Consider the following 12,992-nt stretch of genomic DNA (forward strand, 5'->3'; position numbering starts at 1 on the left):
CCTGCAAAGCATATCCTTGGCCCTTCTCCATATGGGGTCTCACCAAGTTGCCCAGGCCAGCCTCAGACATGAGATCTTTCTGCTTCAGCCTCTAGAGCAGCTGAGATTGTGGTTTTATAGGCATCTGCCACTGTACCTGGTGACAAATATTTTTCTACGTATTCTATAATGAAACCTTCTATTAACCCTAAGATGGAAGTGCTGCAGGTGTGTGTGTGTGTGTGTGTGTGTGTGTGTGTGTTTACATATATATTTACACAACTTTATCTATTCTTTTACATGTATCTTTAATATAACAATTTGTTCATGTGCAGTCAAAAAAATAAGTCTATTTTCCTAGCAATGACTGTGGTTTGCCCTACAGAGGAATACTAACAATACTATGGCATGAACACATACCCACGCAGTTTTCTTACTCTTGCCTGACTGCACGCATATACGTAGCTTTCAGAACATGTCCACTGTTCTTTTGAGGTAGGACAGAAGAAATAAAAGATAGATAAAAAGGAGATAAAGAAATAATAATTTTAAAATTTGCACTTCTAAGAAAACTTTCATGACCCAAAGTCATGCAAGGGGATCATTAGCTGCAGTTCTTTGGTTGAAATTAGGCTCCTTTCCTTCTGGATTATCACATCTAAAACTTCTCAGGAATACTGAAAGGCCACAGATAGAGAACTAGATAGAATTCAAGGAGTATTTAAATGATCTATCTTAAACAAAACAAAACCGGGCTGTCATATGGACCAATACGCTAGGCACATTTTCCTGGGGTTTTCACCCCTTAAGAGAAGAATAAATGTTCTGCCATCCCAGAAAATGAGGTACACACTCTGAGTATGTATCTTTTAATTTCTGCCTCATAAGACCCTTACTGACTAGTCCTGAAAATTCTTTCCTGTGAGAGAAATTAGTGAACCTGCAAATTTATTCTATGCGTAGGGTGGGATAAGTTCCAGTCTCAGCTTCAGGAACGTCCCTGGGCCCTATCTCCTGATACTTCTAGTCTGTGTTTCTTTCATGACAAGCATATTGAATATATTAGCTCAAACCTGTGTAAGCATCCTTGTTTTAAGAATCTGAGGAAGTGAATAAAAACAAAAGCCTTTAAAAAAAATGTATTTTGTTGCTATAGGGTCTCACTATGCAGCTCAGACTCCTAGTGATCCTCATTTTTCAGCCTCCTCAGGGCTGGCATTACAGGCGTGTGCCACCACACCCAGACTCTATGGTGCGGCATGTGGTGCAGCGGATCGAACTGCATTCCCTGTGCTTGCCTAAGCTTGCCTAAGCAGGCGCTTTAGTCCACTGAGTTACCTTGCCAGCCAGAAAAACCCTTATGCTTTGAGGAGAAATTCGAGAAAGTAAAATATTTTTAAATAAACAAGAATATTGTAGGCCTGTGGTAACCCACGTTGCCCACATTTTGGAGCAAAGTTAAGAAAACAAAAGAAAGGAGAGCTTGTGCATCATAGCTATTTATGTCTAGTGGAATTGAAAAGTATTTGGGGGGCTGGGGAGATGGCTCAGTTGAATAAGTGCTTCCCTGGCAAGCGCAAGGGCCTGAGTTCAATCCCTGGTTCCGGAAAAAAAAAAAAAAAGGAAAGAAAGAAAAGTATTTGGAAGAGATTAAAGCTACTCTAAGGCTCAGTAATAGGGAGTGCAGTTGGGTAACATTTTATGACCTCACAGCTCAACAGAACCACACACACACACACACACAAACATATATACATATATATGCAGAAGAATAAAATGATATTTCTTTCTTGGGCCGGGGAGATAGTTCAGCGGCAAAAGAGTTAAATCCCCTGCTACTTGAAAAAAAAAAGAAAAAAAAAAAAGATTTCTATTTCTATTTGTGTTATGTCAGTTTTGAAGACAGAAAAACAGAACAATAAGGGACAGTAATCCACCTCAGGTGTCAGCATTTTCTTTCTTTTCCTCTTCTCTATAATTCAAAAACCCCAACACTTTACCATGTCCATTTCCAGCATGTCATATTTGGAGTATCTACTATGGAAAGTAATTAACTTATTTCTTTCTGAGTAAAATCTATAAGGAAAATATAAAATTTTATAAACAGAAGATAAAATGAACTAAATTAAAAGACAATCTCACCACCACAAAGTGGGGAAACATATGTTAATTAGTTCAATTGAGCCATTCTATAGTGTATATTCCCAAACATATACATGAAAATATATTCAATTTTCATTTACCAATTTAAAAAAACCCTTCTATTTTCAAAAACAAAATCTTTGTGGATATAAAAAGACATGACAAACTTTATTGTAATGATGAAAAAATTCTTAACATAATGTATAAATAGCTCTTAAAGAACCAAAAGGAAAAAAACCCCTACATATTAAACTAAGAAATGCACAAAGGATATTAAAAAGTTATCATAGGAAGAAACATAGACTAATCAAGACGAAACCACTTAATTTGTTTGTTTTGCAGAGCTGGGGATTGAACTCAGGCCCTTGTGCTTGCCAGGGAAGCCTTACTTTACTGAGCCATCTCCCCGGCAAAACCATTTAATTTCAATAAAACAGTGATGGTAAGGGTAGGAGAGATAGCTTGGCAGTCTAAGCACCTGCCTGGCAAGTGCAAAGACCCAGGTTTAATCCCAGGTACCGCATGCCATGCTGGCATCAAGCGCCGGGCACGCCGTGCTGGCCACCGAAACCTGCAGTCCCAGCGTTGGGGAGGCTGAGAGAGGAAGGGCACTACATTGGGTAGCAAGACCGCGTTCCAAATAAATAAATCAATAATAGTGGTGGTGAACCTATGACATGTATGTTACTGTTTTTTAAGAAAAAGATGTTAATGCAGAGCTATTTGTTCTAAACAAAAACTTCAATATTCAGGTTTAATTGCAGTGTTGGTACTTTTTAATAAATTAGTTTTGGGTTGTAGTTTGGCATTCAGTCTCTAAAATGTTCCCACTGCAATAAAAGAATACAGAACAAAATTAAGTAGTATCATTCTAACCTATTGTACTGGCAAAGTTATTTTTAAAAAAGATTTTTAAGAATGATTTCAGTAATTTTCCCTTGAAAAATTTATTTAAAGAAAATAAGACTAGAGAAAAAAGCATACATGCAAGTAAAGTTAGTACATATTTGTAGATTCATTACATATTACACAAAATACAAATGATTTAATACTAAATTTACTGAGATATCTTGAGATCAACACAAGCTACCTTTGACTTCCACAATTACAAGAGATGCTCGAAGTGTGGGCAGACATTCATTAGCATGGTGAACTGCTGTTTGGGCAGCCTTGGCCATTGAGATTGCTGCCAGTGCATTTTCAATTTCTTCTCTACGGGCCTGGAGAATAGTGGGTTCCTGTGATAATATCCCCGAGGGTCCCGCATACTCGAGTAACACCATCTGTTGAAAAAATTCTTGTGCTTTTCCCCTTGGGCTACTTCCCTACTGCGACAAGATCCATCTCCTTCTAGCCATCCTTTATTATTGTTTGTACTTTGCCTCTTTCAAATGAGATACCATACAGTATTGAAGATTGTGTATCTGATTAATTTCACTCAAAATTGTATTTTTCATGTTCCTACAAATGTCTCAGATCTGTATTCCGTAATATAAAGAAATCACAATTTCTTTATTCAATCAACAGTTGATGGGTATACAGGCTATTTCCATAGTTTAGCCATCAGGAGTTGCCAAGATACTTAAATCTTACCTTTGAAAAGGCCCTAAAGCTGTCATTAAATATCTGTTTTGGGGCCAGGGAGGTGGCTCAGTGGAATAAGTGCTTCCCTGGCAAGCGCAAGGGCCTGAGTTTAATCCCCGGTTCCTAAAAAAAAAAAAAAAATAATAATAATAAAATCTGTTTTGATCTCAACCATGCAAAATGAATGTACAATTAGCATACCTTATGCACGTACTTTATTCTACTTTGTATATTAGTATGACCCAAGAATTTCAAAAGTTTCTAGGCCTGTGGGTCAGACAGAAAACGGTTCTGACTGAGGAGCTGGGGTTAAAACCATGAACTGTTCTGATTGAGGAGCTGGGGTTAAAACCACGAACTGAACAAGCTTTACAAGCCCGTGCAATGGCTAAGGGCCTCGGCACGCCATTTCCGCACGCACAGGCTCCCATGCAAGCTGACAGCAGCGCTAAGATTCCTTCTGGCATCTGCAGCCAATGGTAACGCTTCTGCAAGGCCTAGCAATTCCCGGCCAATGGCGGAGGTCTATCTTTTGAACCGCCACTGTAGCATCTCAGCCAATCAGAAACGTTCTTTAAATGCATTGAGGTGCCCACGCCGGGGAAGGCGGCTTCACTTCCGGGTCCCTGTCCCGGGTGGCTACGACTGTTGCCATAGCGACCATTTTACGTTAACTGGTTTGTAGTTTATCCAGGTGGCTGCACGACACCGGGGCAACCCTTTCCCACTCCCTCTCGGTTCTTTGCGGCCAAGAGGTTATAGCAAGTTCTGGGAAACTGGCCCCGGGAACTGCGTAGCCCCGTGGGGGCGGGATGGCCGCGGAAGAAGAGGACGAGGTGGAATGGGTGGTGGAAAGCATCGCGGGGTTCCTCCGAGGTCCTGACTGGTACATCCCCATCCTGGACTTTGTGGAGCAGAAATGTGAAGGTAAAAACCAGAGTCTAAACTGGTGATCCCTGCTGCCTCCCTTACACCAGCCGTGCTCGGGAGGGAGGTCGCCAGAAACCATCTCTTGTCTTCTCCATCTCCATCCCTGTGGGCCAGGGTTAGAGCTAGTTATTGCAGGAAGAATCGTATGCACGCCACAGACGGCCCCCTTCGCAGATCTGGAATTAGAAAGCCCCCCCCCCCCCCACCCCGGGCTTCAAGGACCTAAAATTTTAGGCTTTAGCCCCGTGTTCGTTCTTTCACGCTCTCACACACATTATTGTCCTTGGCGGGCAGGTGGACTGTTGCTCTTTACCTCTTCGGCAGCTTGCTCAGCCACTTGGGAGGAGAAATGCCAGTTTGCCTCTTGAGTTCCTTCTGACTTTCAGCGTTTCACCCTGTGGAGTCAGTCTAGAAAATGAACAATGATTTACCCCTATCGACGTTGTCGTACAGAGAAGGGAGCTGTAACTACTGCCGCGGGCCCGGGGCTGGTAGTCTATGGCCCGTATCCCTCTGGTGGAGCCTCTCTCTCTCAGCTGTGCCATCAGTGGGGGCTGGGTGCGACTCCTTACAACAGACGGGGCTGACCGATGTGCTATAATGGACCCTTTGAGGGAGGACCCCAGCTTAACAGTTCACATTGAATTCAGTTTTTGCAGACAAATTGGCCCCACTCACAGAAAAGGAACCAGAAACTCATATGAAGCAGTGTCCTGTCATTATCTTGTTTATTTACTGGACAAGACTTGGAGGGTACTAATATCCCCAATCATTTGAACGTCTCTACGCTGGAAGGATTAGATTTGTTTTTAAGGATCAGTGGGATGGAGCTGGGGTCAGTGGGTGCAAGCTGAAGGGAATGAAGGCCAGGATGAGTGGCCTGACTGAAAAGGTAATGTGGCCCTCAGTCACTAGCGACTTTTGAATGGCTCTGCAGTGATTTAATCGAGAGAGTAGGGGAGATTCAGCTATCAAGTGGTTTGTTATCCTGGATAATCTTAGAATAATGGTTTATGGATAAATGATTCCATGCACTCAATAAAAGCAAAATTGCATTTAACCATTGAATTCTTTTTTGAGTTTGGGGCATGTCTCTCTTCCTTGCCCAGGGAACTTCCTGATCCTCCCACCCCTGCCTCACCAGTAGCTGGGATTACAGGCATGCACCCCCACACCTGGCTTGGATCTTTATTACAGTCTCATTATAAGCTAGTAGTTACTAAGTGCTGTTTTTACAGGTAATTTTAAAGGAGATTCAAAAACAAACCTTTTACTTGTATTCCTTTAAAGATTTAAAATACTTGAGACTAATAACACATGTAGAATTCTGATTTTTTAATTTTTATTTAGTTTTTTAGACTAGGAAAATTCTTTGGAGAAAAGGAATGGAGAATAGGAATAACTCCTGAGAGACAGGAGGGGTCCCTTCTGAGACTAAATGCTGAAATAAATATAAGCAAGCAAGCTCATCTTTTTTATCCCACAAAGGCAAAAGTGGGTGCCTTTCAGTACTGACTTACCTGATTGTATAATTTTATAGAGAAGCAAATTCTCAGCTGTATATATATATGTACTACAATAATTTTATTTTATTTTTTGTATTTTAGGGAAGGGTCTACAGTATGTTCAGGGCTCACTACTAGATTGGACTCGAAGTGATCCTGCAGTTTATAGGCCTCCCAAGAGCTGGGATTTTAGGCGCGCACCGCCATGCCCAGTCTCAGTTGCTGTCTCAGCACGCCCCTGGGTTGGGGCCTGCACACCAGGCCTAGGGACTGAACCCCTGGCTCCTGCGCCTTCTTGCAGGGGCTTTAATCCGCTGAGCTATTTGGCTGGCCCTAATAATTTGATTTTAGAACTAACCAGAAACAACTTAAAGTAGCTAACAAATGATTGTGAGGTGTTACATAAAATCGATACAGGATAAATTGAAGTAACATGCCAGTGAACTTGAAACAACTTTTTATATTTCACAGCCTTGGGCTGGTCAGTATGCTATACCTGTATTAGACAATTTAAAGATTAATTTTATACACTTTGTGGCATCAACATTTTCTTCAACAAATATTTAGTGTCCTTGAATAACAAAATCCTGTGCTTAAAAAAATTGATAGGGAGGGCTGGTGGTACAGCTTAGCAGAGTAAGTGCTTGCTTAGATAAGTGCAGAGGCCAGGGTTCGATCCCTGGCACTGCATGCCATGCTGGCCCACCCCTGGGCGAGCTGAGCCTGCGATGGAGTCTGGCTGTGGTGGCACACACCCGTAATCCCAGCACTGGGGATGCAGAAATCAGGAGGATCACTATGAGTCTGACCTGCGTAGTGAAACCCTGCATAAAACAGACAAGCAAAAAAACTTAAAAATTTATAGGGGAAAACAAGCAGGTAAACCATAAAATAGAAAGAATCGAATGGTATAATAGTGGTAGGCACAGGATGTTTTGTGTTACTAGTCTAGTCAGCCTAGAGTTGGGAGCAAGTAGCAGGTCGTGGAGAATGTGACACTTGGCAGTGTCGTGAAGAAGGGTGGGGAGAAAGGGGACATGGGGTAGAGTACAGGCAGAAAACCAAGGACGGGCTTGAGCACAAGTAAGGGGGTTTGAACCTTCACTTTCGAGCTATTCTAAGTGGTTGTGTATTGTTAGGGTGGCAGATTAGGATTTTGGAGTGGTGGGAGATGAGACTGGGATCTGATCTTGTAGAATCCTATTTGGCCTAAGGATTTTGTACTTACTCTCTAGACAAAGCATTTGTTTCATTTTAAACTGAAAGTTATAGAAGTTAGTTTTCCATTTTAGGAAGATAGTTCTGGGAGAACGAGAAATGTTCATGGCTTATAATTTGTGAATATGTCTTGCCCTATCAGATTGTGGCTCTCTGCCCTCGGTACTGAGGGTTGGACACCAGGACCTTTGGATTAAGCCCTATCTCAAGTCCTTTTTATTTTGAAGCAGGGTCTCATTAAGTTACTCAGTCTGGCTTTGAATACTGTGATCCTTGCTCCTGAACCTCTCAGAGGACTATAATTTTACAGGCATATGCTACTACTATGTCCAGCAGATTGTAGCTTCTTGAAGGAATATCTGTATCTTCTGTGGGGGAACATAGGTATCTTTTAAAACCTACCCCTTTCCACATACTGTTTATGGTAACAAAATAACCTGATCACTTTCAGTAAAATTTGCATCAGCCAAGTTCCAGTACAATAAAATAATCTAAGGAATGTTATAAAAGGGTTTATTTATTTATTTTTGTGGCCGGCTCAGCCCTCCCTCCCTGGGGGCAGGGCTGTAGCAACATGTGGTGCCTTTGATCTCAAACCTTGGTTCCTGCGCTTGCCTAAGCAGGCGCTTTAGAGCACTGAGCTGTCTTGCCTTGCTGGCCCAGGATTTAACATATTAATTCATTAAAAGCATATGAAGAAATTATTGCTTTATATTATTAATTAAAGAATAACAAAGGGCCGGAGAGATGGCTCAGTAGGCAAGCGCAAGGGCCTGAGTTCAATCCCCAGTTCAGCCAAAAAAAAAAGAATAACAAATTGTTCTTTCTGTTAAGTATGAGATAGTTTTGTTTAGAATATTTTTAAAGAGAAGGAAAAACTTGTTTACAATTAATAATTTATATATTTATGTGCATATTTTTAAAGAAAAATAATTCAAAAATTGAAGAGGTAGGTAATCAAAATGATAGTTCTCTTTGTAAACAGTTTTTGTGTTAATGATTTTGTGAACTTATTTTTTTAATAGTGTCATATTTTTCTTATAAATTTAGTTTTTGATGATGAAGAAGAAAGCAAATTGACCTATACAGAGATTCACCAGGAATATAAAGAACTAGTGAGTATTTTTTTTTTTTTTACTGATTTTTTAAAAGGTAATTGGGATATAAATACTTGTTGCTTGTCTATATATAAAAAAATGGATTTTGTTTCATTCAAATTGTTTAATTTTATAAATATCTAGGCTAGTCAAATATTACTAGTTTATCAGACTCCACAAATTCTCTGAGCATCTCATTTTTTGTATTTCTTCTACCCTAGAATCTAAAGAATGGTTTTAACATAGTTGTGGAGATCTTATATCTGGTTTTGAAGTTGCATTTTTACGTGGCCTCCAGAAAATGGGTAATTTTTCACTATATTATGGTCAACTAGTAAATTTTTTAAAAATACACATGGTTTTAGAAGAGTTTTGCCACATTGACTTTCATAGTCTTGACTGTTTGTAGTAGATGAAAGAAAATTTCATGTGACTATCTGTAAAGCAAGCAACCAAGCAAAATATCTTCTCATTTGTTTTCAGTTAAAGATGCTATTACTTGTATGTAATATAATATTATGTTGGTTAATGTTTGCAAAAATATATTGGTTTACTTTTCTCAATCAATTCGTAAAAAAAACTATTCATCTAGAATTTTTCTGTGAAAATTGTCTAAATCAAACCTTTTCCTTTTAGGTTGAAAAATTGTTAGAAGGTTACCTCAAAGAAATTGGAATTAACGAAGATCAGTTTCAGGAAGCGTGCACTTCTCCTCTTGCAAAGACTCGAACATCACAGGTTTTCGCTTTTGTGTTATGAGAAAGTAGTTATAACAAAATTTGCTGGAGTTTCACTTAAATATAGGATGTTTGTGAAAGCATAATATTGTAGATGCTTGAGAAGTGGAAAAATAATTATATGCAGGGTCTTCTTGACAGATGATAACTGATAAGTTCATTAACTCATCTGAGGCATTAATACAATTAAAAATGAACTTTCAGAAGTGTATTAAGATTGTAGGGTTTATTGAAATTGCTTGTTTTATTTATATAGATCTCTGATAATCCTGTAGCGGCCTTTAGCAGATCCACACTTCCTAGTCTTGAGACTTCTCTTGAAACCTGTGTATTGCCCCACTAGTTCTTCCGTGCTGGAGAAAATAATATGTATATGTGTAATTTATGTTTATTGAGAGCTTATGCTACTTGATGTTTTATACCCTGGTATGTGTTATCCTATTTAATCATTATGATACCTCCTAAGAAACGGGTACCGTTGAGCTTCCATCTATAAATGAGGAAAGTAAAGCAGACTTACTAAGCAGCAGCACTGACGCACCAACCTGGGCAATCTAACTGAGGGCTTTGCTCAGGGTGTGAGGGTAGGAATATGTTGCTTCTACACAACTACTCTTTTTAAAAATTTGTCTGGCTCCTGTCCTCTACCAACTAAAGTGTAATTCCTTAGCAAGATGATAGTGAGGATTGTGATGTAACCCCAAATTCTGTTTTCAGTCCGATTTATGTCCTCATTCTTTTTTTTGTTTGTTTGTTTTGGTTGTCTTTTTGAGACAGGGTTTCACTATGCAGTTCAAGGTGGCCTTGAACTCACTTTGTAGCCCAGGCTTGCCAAGAACTTGCAGTGATCCTCCTGCCTCAGCCTCCCAAGTGCTGGCATTGTCGGTGTGTGCCACCACGCCCACCTGGGCCACTCATTCTTACAAGTATTTATATGCTCAGCTTTGCTTATGCTGCCTTTTAACCTAGAGTAGTGATGGTGACCCCCTGGTGTGTGTGCCCCAGCAGGCTGTTTGTACCATTGACAGCTCTAAAGGGGTCACTATCAGTGATCTAGCATGTGTGGCCTTTTCACTAAACCACTATCATCCCTCCTTTAACTCAAAAAATTCCCGTTCTTCAGGACCTGGCTGAAATGCTGCTCCTTAGGGCAGCTTGGCTGCTACCTCCAGACCAACTGGAGCTCAGCGAAACTCACTAAGTACTTTTTACCTAGAAATATTTGGTACTGTGCTTTGAATTATGGCTTCATGCAAGTCCTTTTGCCTCATTAGACTGTAGGTACTTTGAGCTATTTTTGGTATGTTTCATTACTAGCTACTACTACCTTAGCGATAAGAGCTTCGTGACTGATCAGTAGTATTTGTCAACTGTGACCTTGAAGAGGTCACTTTGACTACTGTTTAGGGCAGCACTTTCTCATATACTTCCTCTTTGCACACCTTTCTTATTTAATAGCCATCTCTAAACTTAGAGATGAAAGTCTTTAACATGATATTAAAAATTAAATGTTATTGGGGTATCCAACTAATGTCAACACTTTATTAGCTAAAAGGTACATGAAGCAAACATTTCACAGTTCACTAATAGCTTTATTAGCCTAAGGAGTAATAAAAGGGATATTTTTCTTCTTTTTAGTGGAATGGGAATAATTTGATTGAAAATTACAGATAAACCTCAATTAGTATGGATTTATGTCCTGATGAACCCATTATATTGAAAGACAAAAATGCATTTTGTGCATTTAATGTACCCAGTGTCAGACTCTAGCAACATGGGTACTGTAGAGTATTGTTTCTTCCGCTGTGATAGGCTAGGAGCCGTGGCTTGCTGCAGCTGCAAGAGAGTACGGTGTGGCATACTGGTGGCCTAAGAAAAGATCAAAATTCAAAAATCTGAGTATGGTTTCTAGTTAATGTGTATTGTTTTTGTATTATTATAAAGTGGAAAGATCATAAGCTGGGTCCCATCTGTGATAATAAATATAATTATCTTTTGTTTGTTTTTCCTAAATTATTTGTGAACATAGATGTTTGGAACTTTAAAATGTTGTTTTCAGATTAAGCTCAACAAACTACTATAAAAGTTAAAAAAAAATAAGATTAACGTGCTACTACCCACATCCTTTCATTCTGCCATACACATTTTAATTTGCTTGGAGTTGGATGGTAATAGTCTTGTTATCTAGAAGGAAGCAAGCCTTTAGAGAAAGACTTACCTTGGACCTTTTGTTTACTAGCTGTAACATGTTGAACAAAAGGTTTTATTTTGATAGTTTTACCTTCTTAATCTTTGTTTTTCAGTTTTCACATTTATATATAAGGATAATATCTACTTCTTCTCTCGCTCCTTTTTTTTGCGGTAATGGGGATTGAACTCAGGACCTTGCGCTAGCCAGGCAGGTGCTTGTTCTACTGAGCTATCTCCCCAACCCAGGATAGTACCTACTTCTAATGGTTTTTGTGAAGGTTAAGAGATAATGTTGTAAACCGATGTCACGGCTGCATCTAACTGTCTCCCAAAGCCTCATGTGGTCGTTGGTGGGGCATTTTCAGGGGTGGCTGGATCTAGAATAGGTGACACTGGAATTGAGTCATGGTGCAATGCAAGGATCAGGGGCCCTAAGATTAAGGGTGTGAGTGCTACCGTCCTCAGTGGCCTGGGATAAAATGTAAGGGGCAGAAGGGGTCATGGCTGTCCCCTTACTGCTTTGCCACTGCACAATGTTTTTCTTTTGCCACACCATCTTGGACTTGTGGCTGCATCACACAGCCTAGCTGATTATAAGCAGAAACTTCTATAAAATATGAACAAAATAAATCTTTTCTCCTTTAACTTTTGGTTTCATGTGTTTTGTCTCAACGATGAGAAAAGTAACTAAGACAGCCTTTAGCATAATACCTAGTGTATACCTAGTGTACTATGCAATATCAGGTAGTCTGTAAATAAATTAGGGGCCTTGTTGTTTGATTGTCACTGTAGTGATTAGGTCAGATCTTTGGTTCAGTTTCCATGTGGAGTAGTTAGTTAGCATTATGTTCTACGAGAACAAACTCTTAGTCACTAGAAACCAAATGCCAACATTAAATCCTCGCCAGGCCATCATCTGAAAAATAGCTTAAACATTGTTTATTGCCTTGTCTCTAGTTAATCTTTATCATGAAAATCAATGTTGGTTTCATTATACCAACAAGGAATTTCTAAGAATGAACTCAAGAAAAAGGTTGCTTACCATAAGTAATTTAGGAGGTAATTTTTTGGTATTAACTTGTTTTGATTTTCTAAGCCAGCTATTAGCTCTTATGAAATTGTGCTATGAAAGCAGACTTGTAAATTCTTTTCACCTTGCTTAGTCAGACCTAGACCAGTGGTGACAAACCTATGTCACGCTTGTCACACCGGTCTGTCTGTGCCACCAAAAACTCTGCAGGGTGCTATCGCTGACATAGCCCAGTGACTGTGGCATGTTCTTTGTGTATTTGAGCCAGCAAGAGGGGCAAGGACAAGTGTTCCAACTGAAAAGGCACATGGACAAAAAGTCCTTCCTGGTTTTTAACAGCATAGTTTTCTGTTGTTTATCTGTGAATTCTAAAGGAAATCCATGGATTAAAATACTTACCTACCAATTTAGAAAAGAATGGCAGTTGAATCCCCCTGAAGTTATTCTCCTTTACTTCAAACACACATATCGCATCACTCTTGCCAGTTTCTGAAGTGGTTCCAGCAGTCCTCTTACGGGAGCATTTTCAGTTGTGATGTTGTGGCTGCTTTGCTGTTCTGAACAATTCAGAATGATTATA

The 12,992-nt window shown here is 39.6% G+C and overlaps 1 protein-coding gene across 2 annotated transcripts in view; it reads left to right on the forward strand.

Annotated features, from left to right (window-relative positions):
• The first annotated feature begins 4,330 nt into the window (after positions 1-4,330).
• Cfap36 (cilia and flagella associated protein 36) overlaps positions 4,331-12,992 on the forward strand; it is a 26,470-nt gene continuing 17,808 nt past the window's right edge. Inside the window, exons 1-4 of one of the 2 annotated variants that reach the window (XM_023716590.1) lie at positions 4,331-4,632; positions 8,409-8,473; positions 8,677-8,760; positions 9,092-9,193. In XM_023716590.1, the coding sequence (XP_023572358.1) occupies positions 4,518-4,632; positions 8,409-8,473; positions 8,677-8,760; positions 9,092-9,193 (366 nt within the window). In that variant the 5' untranslated portion in view covers positions 4,331-4,517. The remainder of the gene's footprint in view (positions 4,633-8,408; positions 8,474-8,676; positions 8,761-9,091; positions 9,194-12,992) is intronic. The other variant, XM_004632436.2, reaches the window with a different exon arrangement.

The sequence above is a fragment of the Octodon degus genome, unplaced genomic scaffold (genome assembly GCF_000260255.1).
Source record: "Octodon degus isolate 3935 unplaced genomic scaffold, OctDeg1.0 scaffold00048, whole genome shotgun sequence".
Classification (NCBI taxonomy): Eukaryota; Metazoa; Chordata; class Mammalia; order Rodentia; family Octodontidae; genus Octodon; species Octodon degus.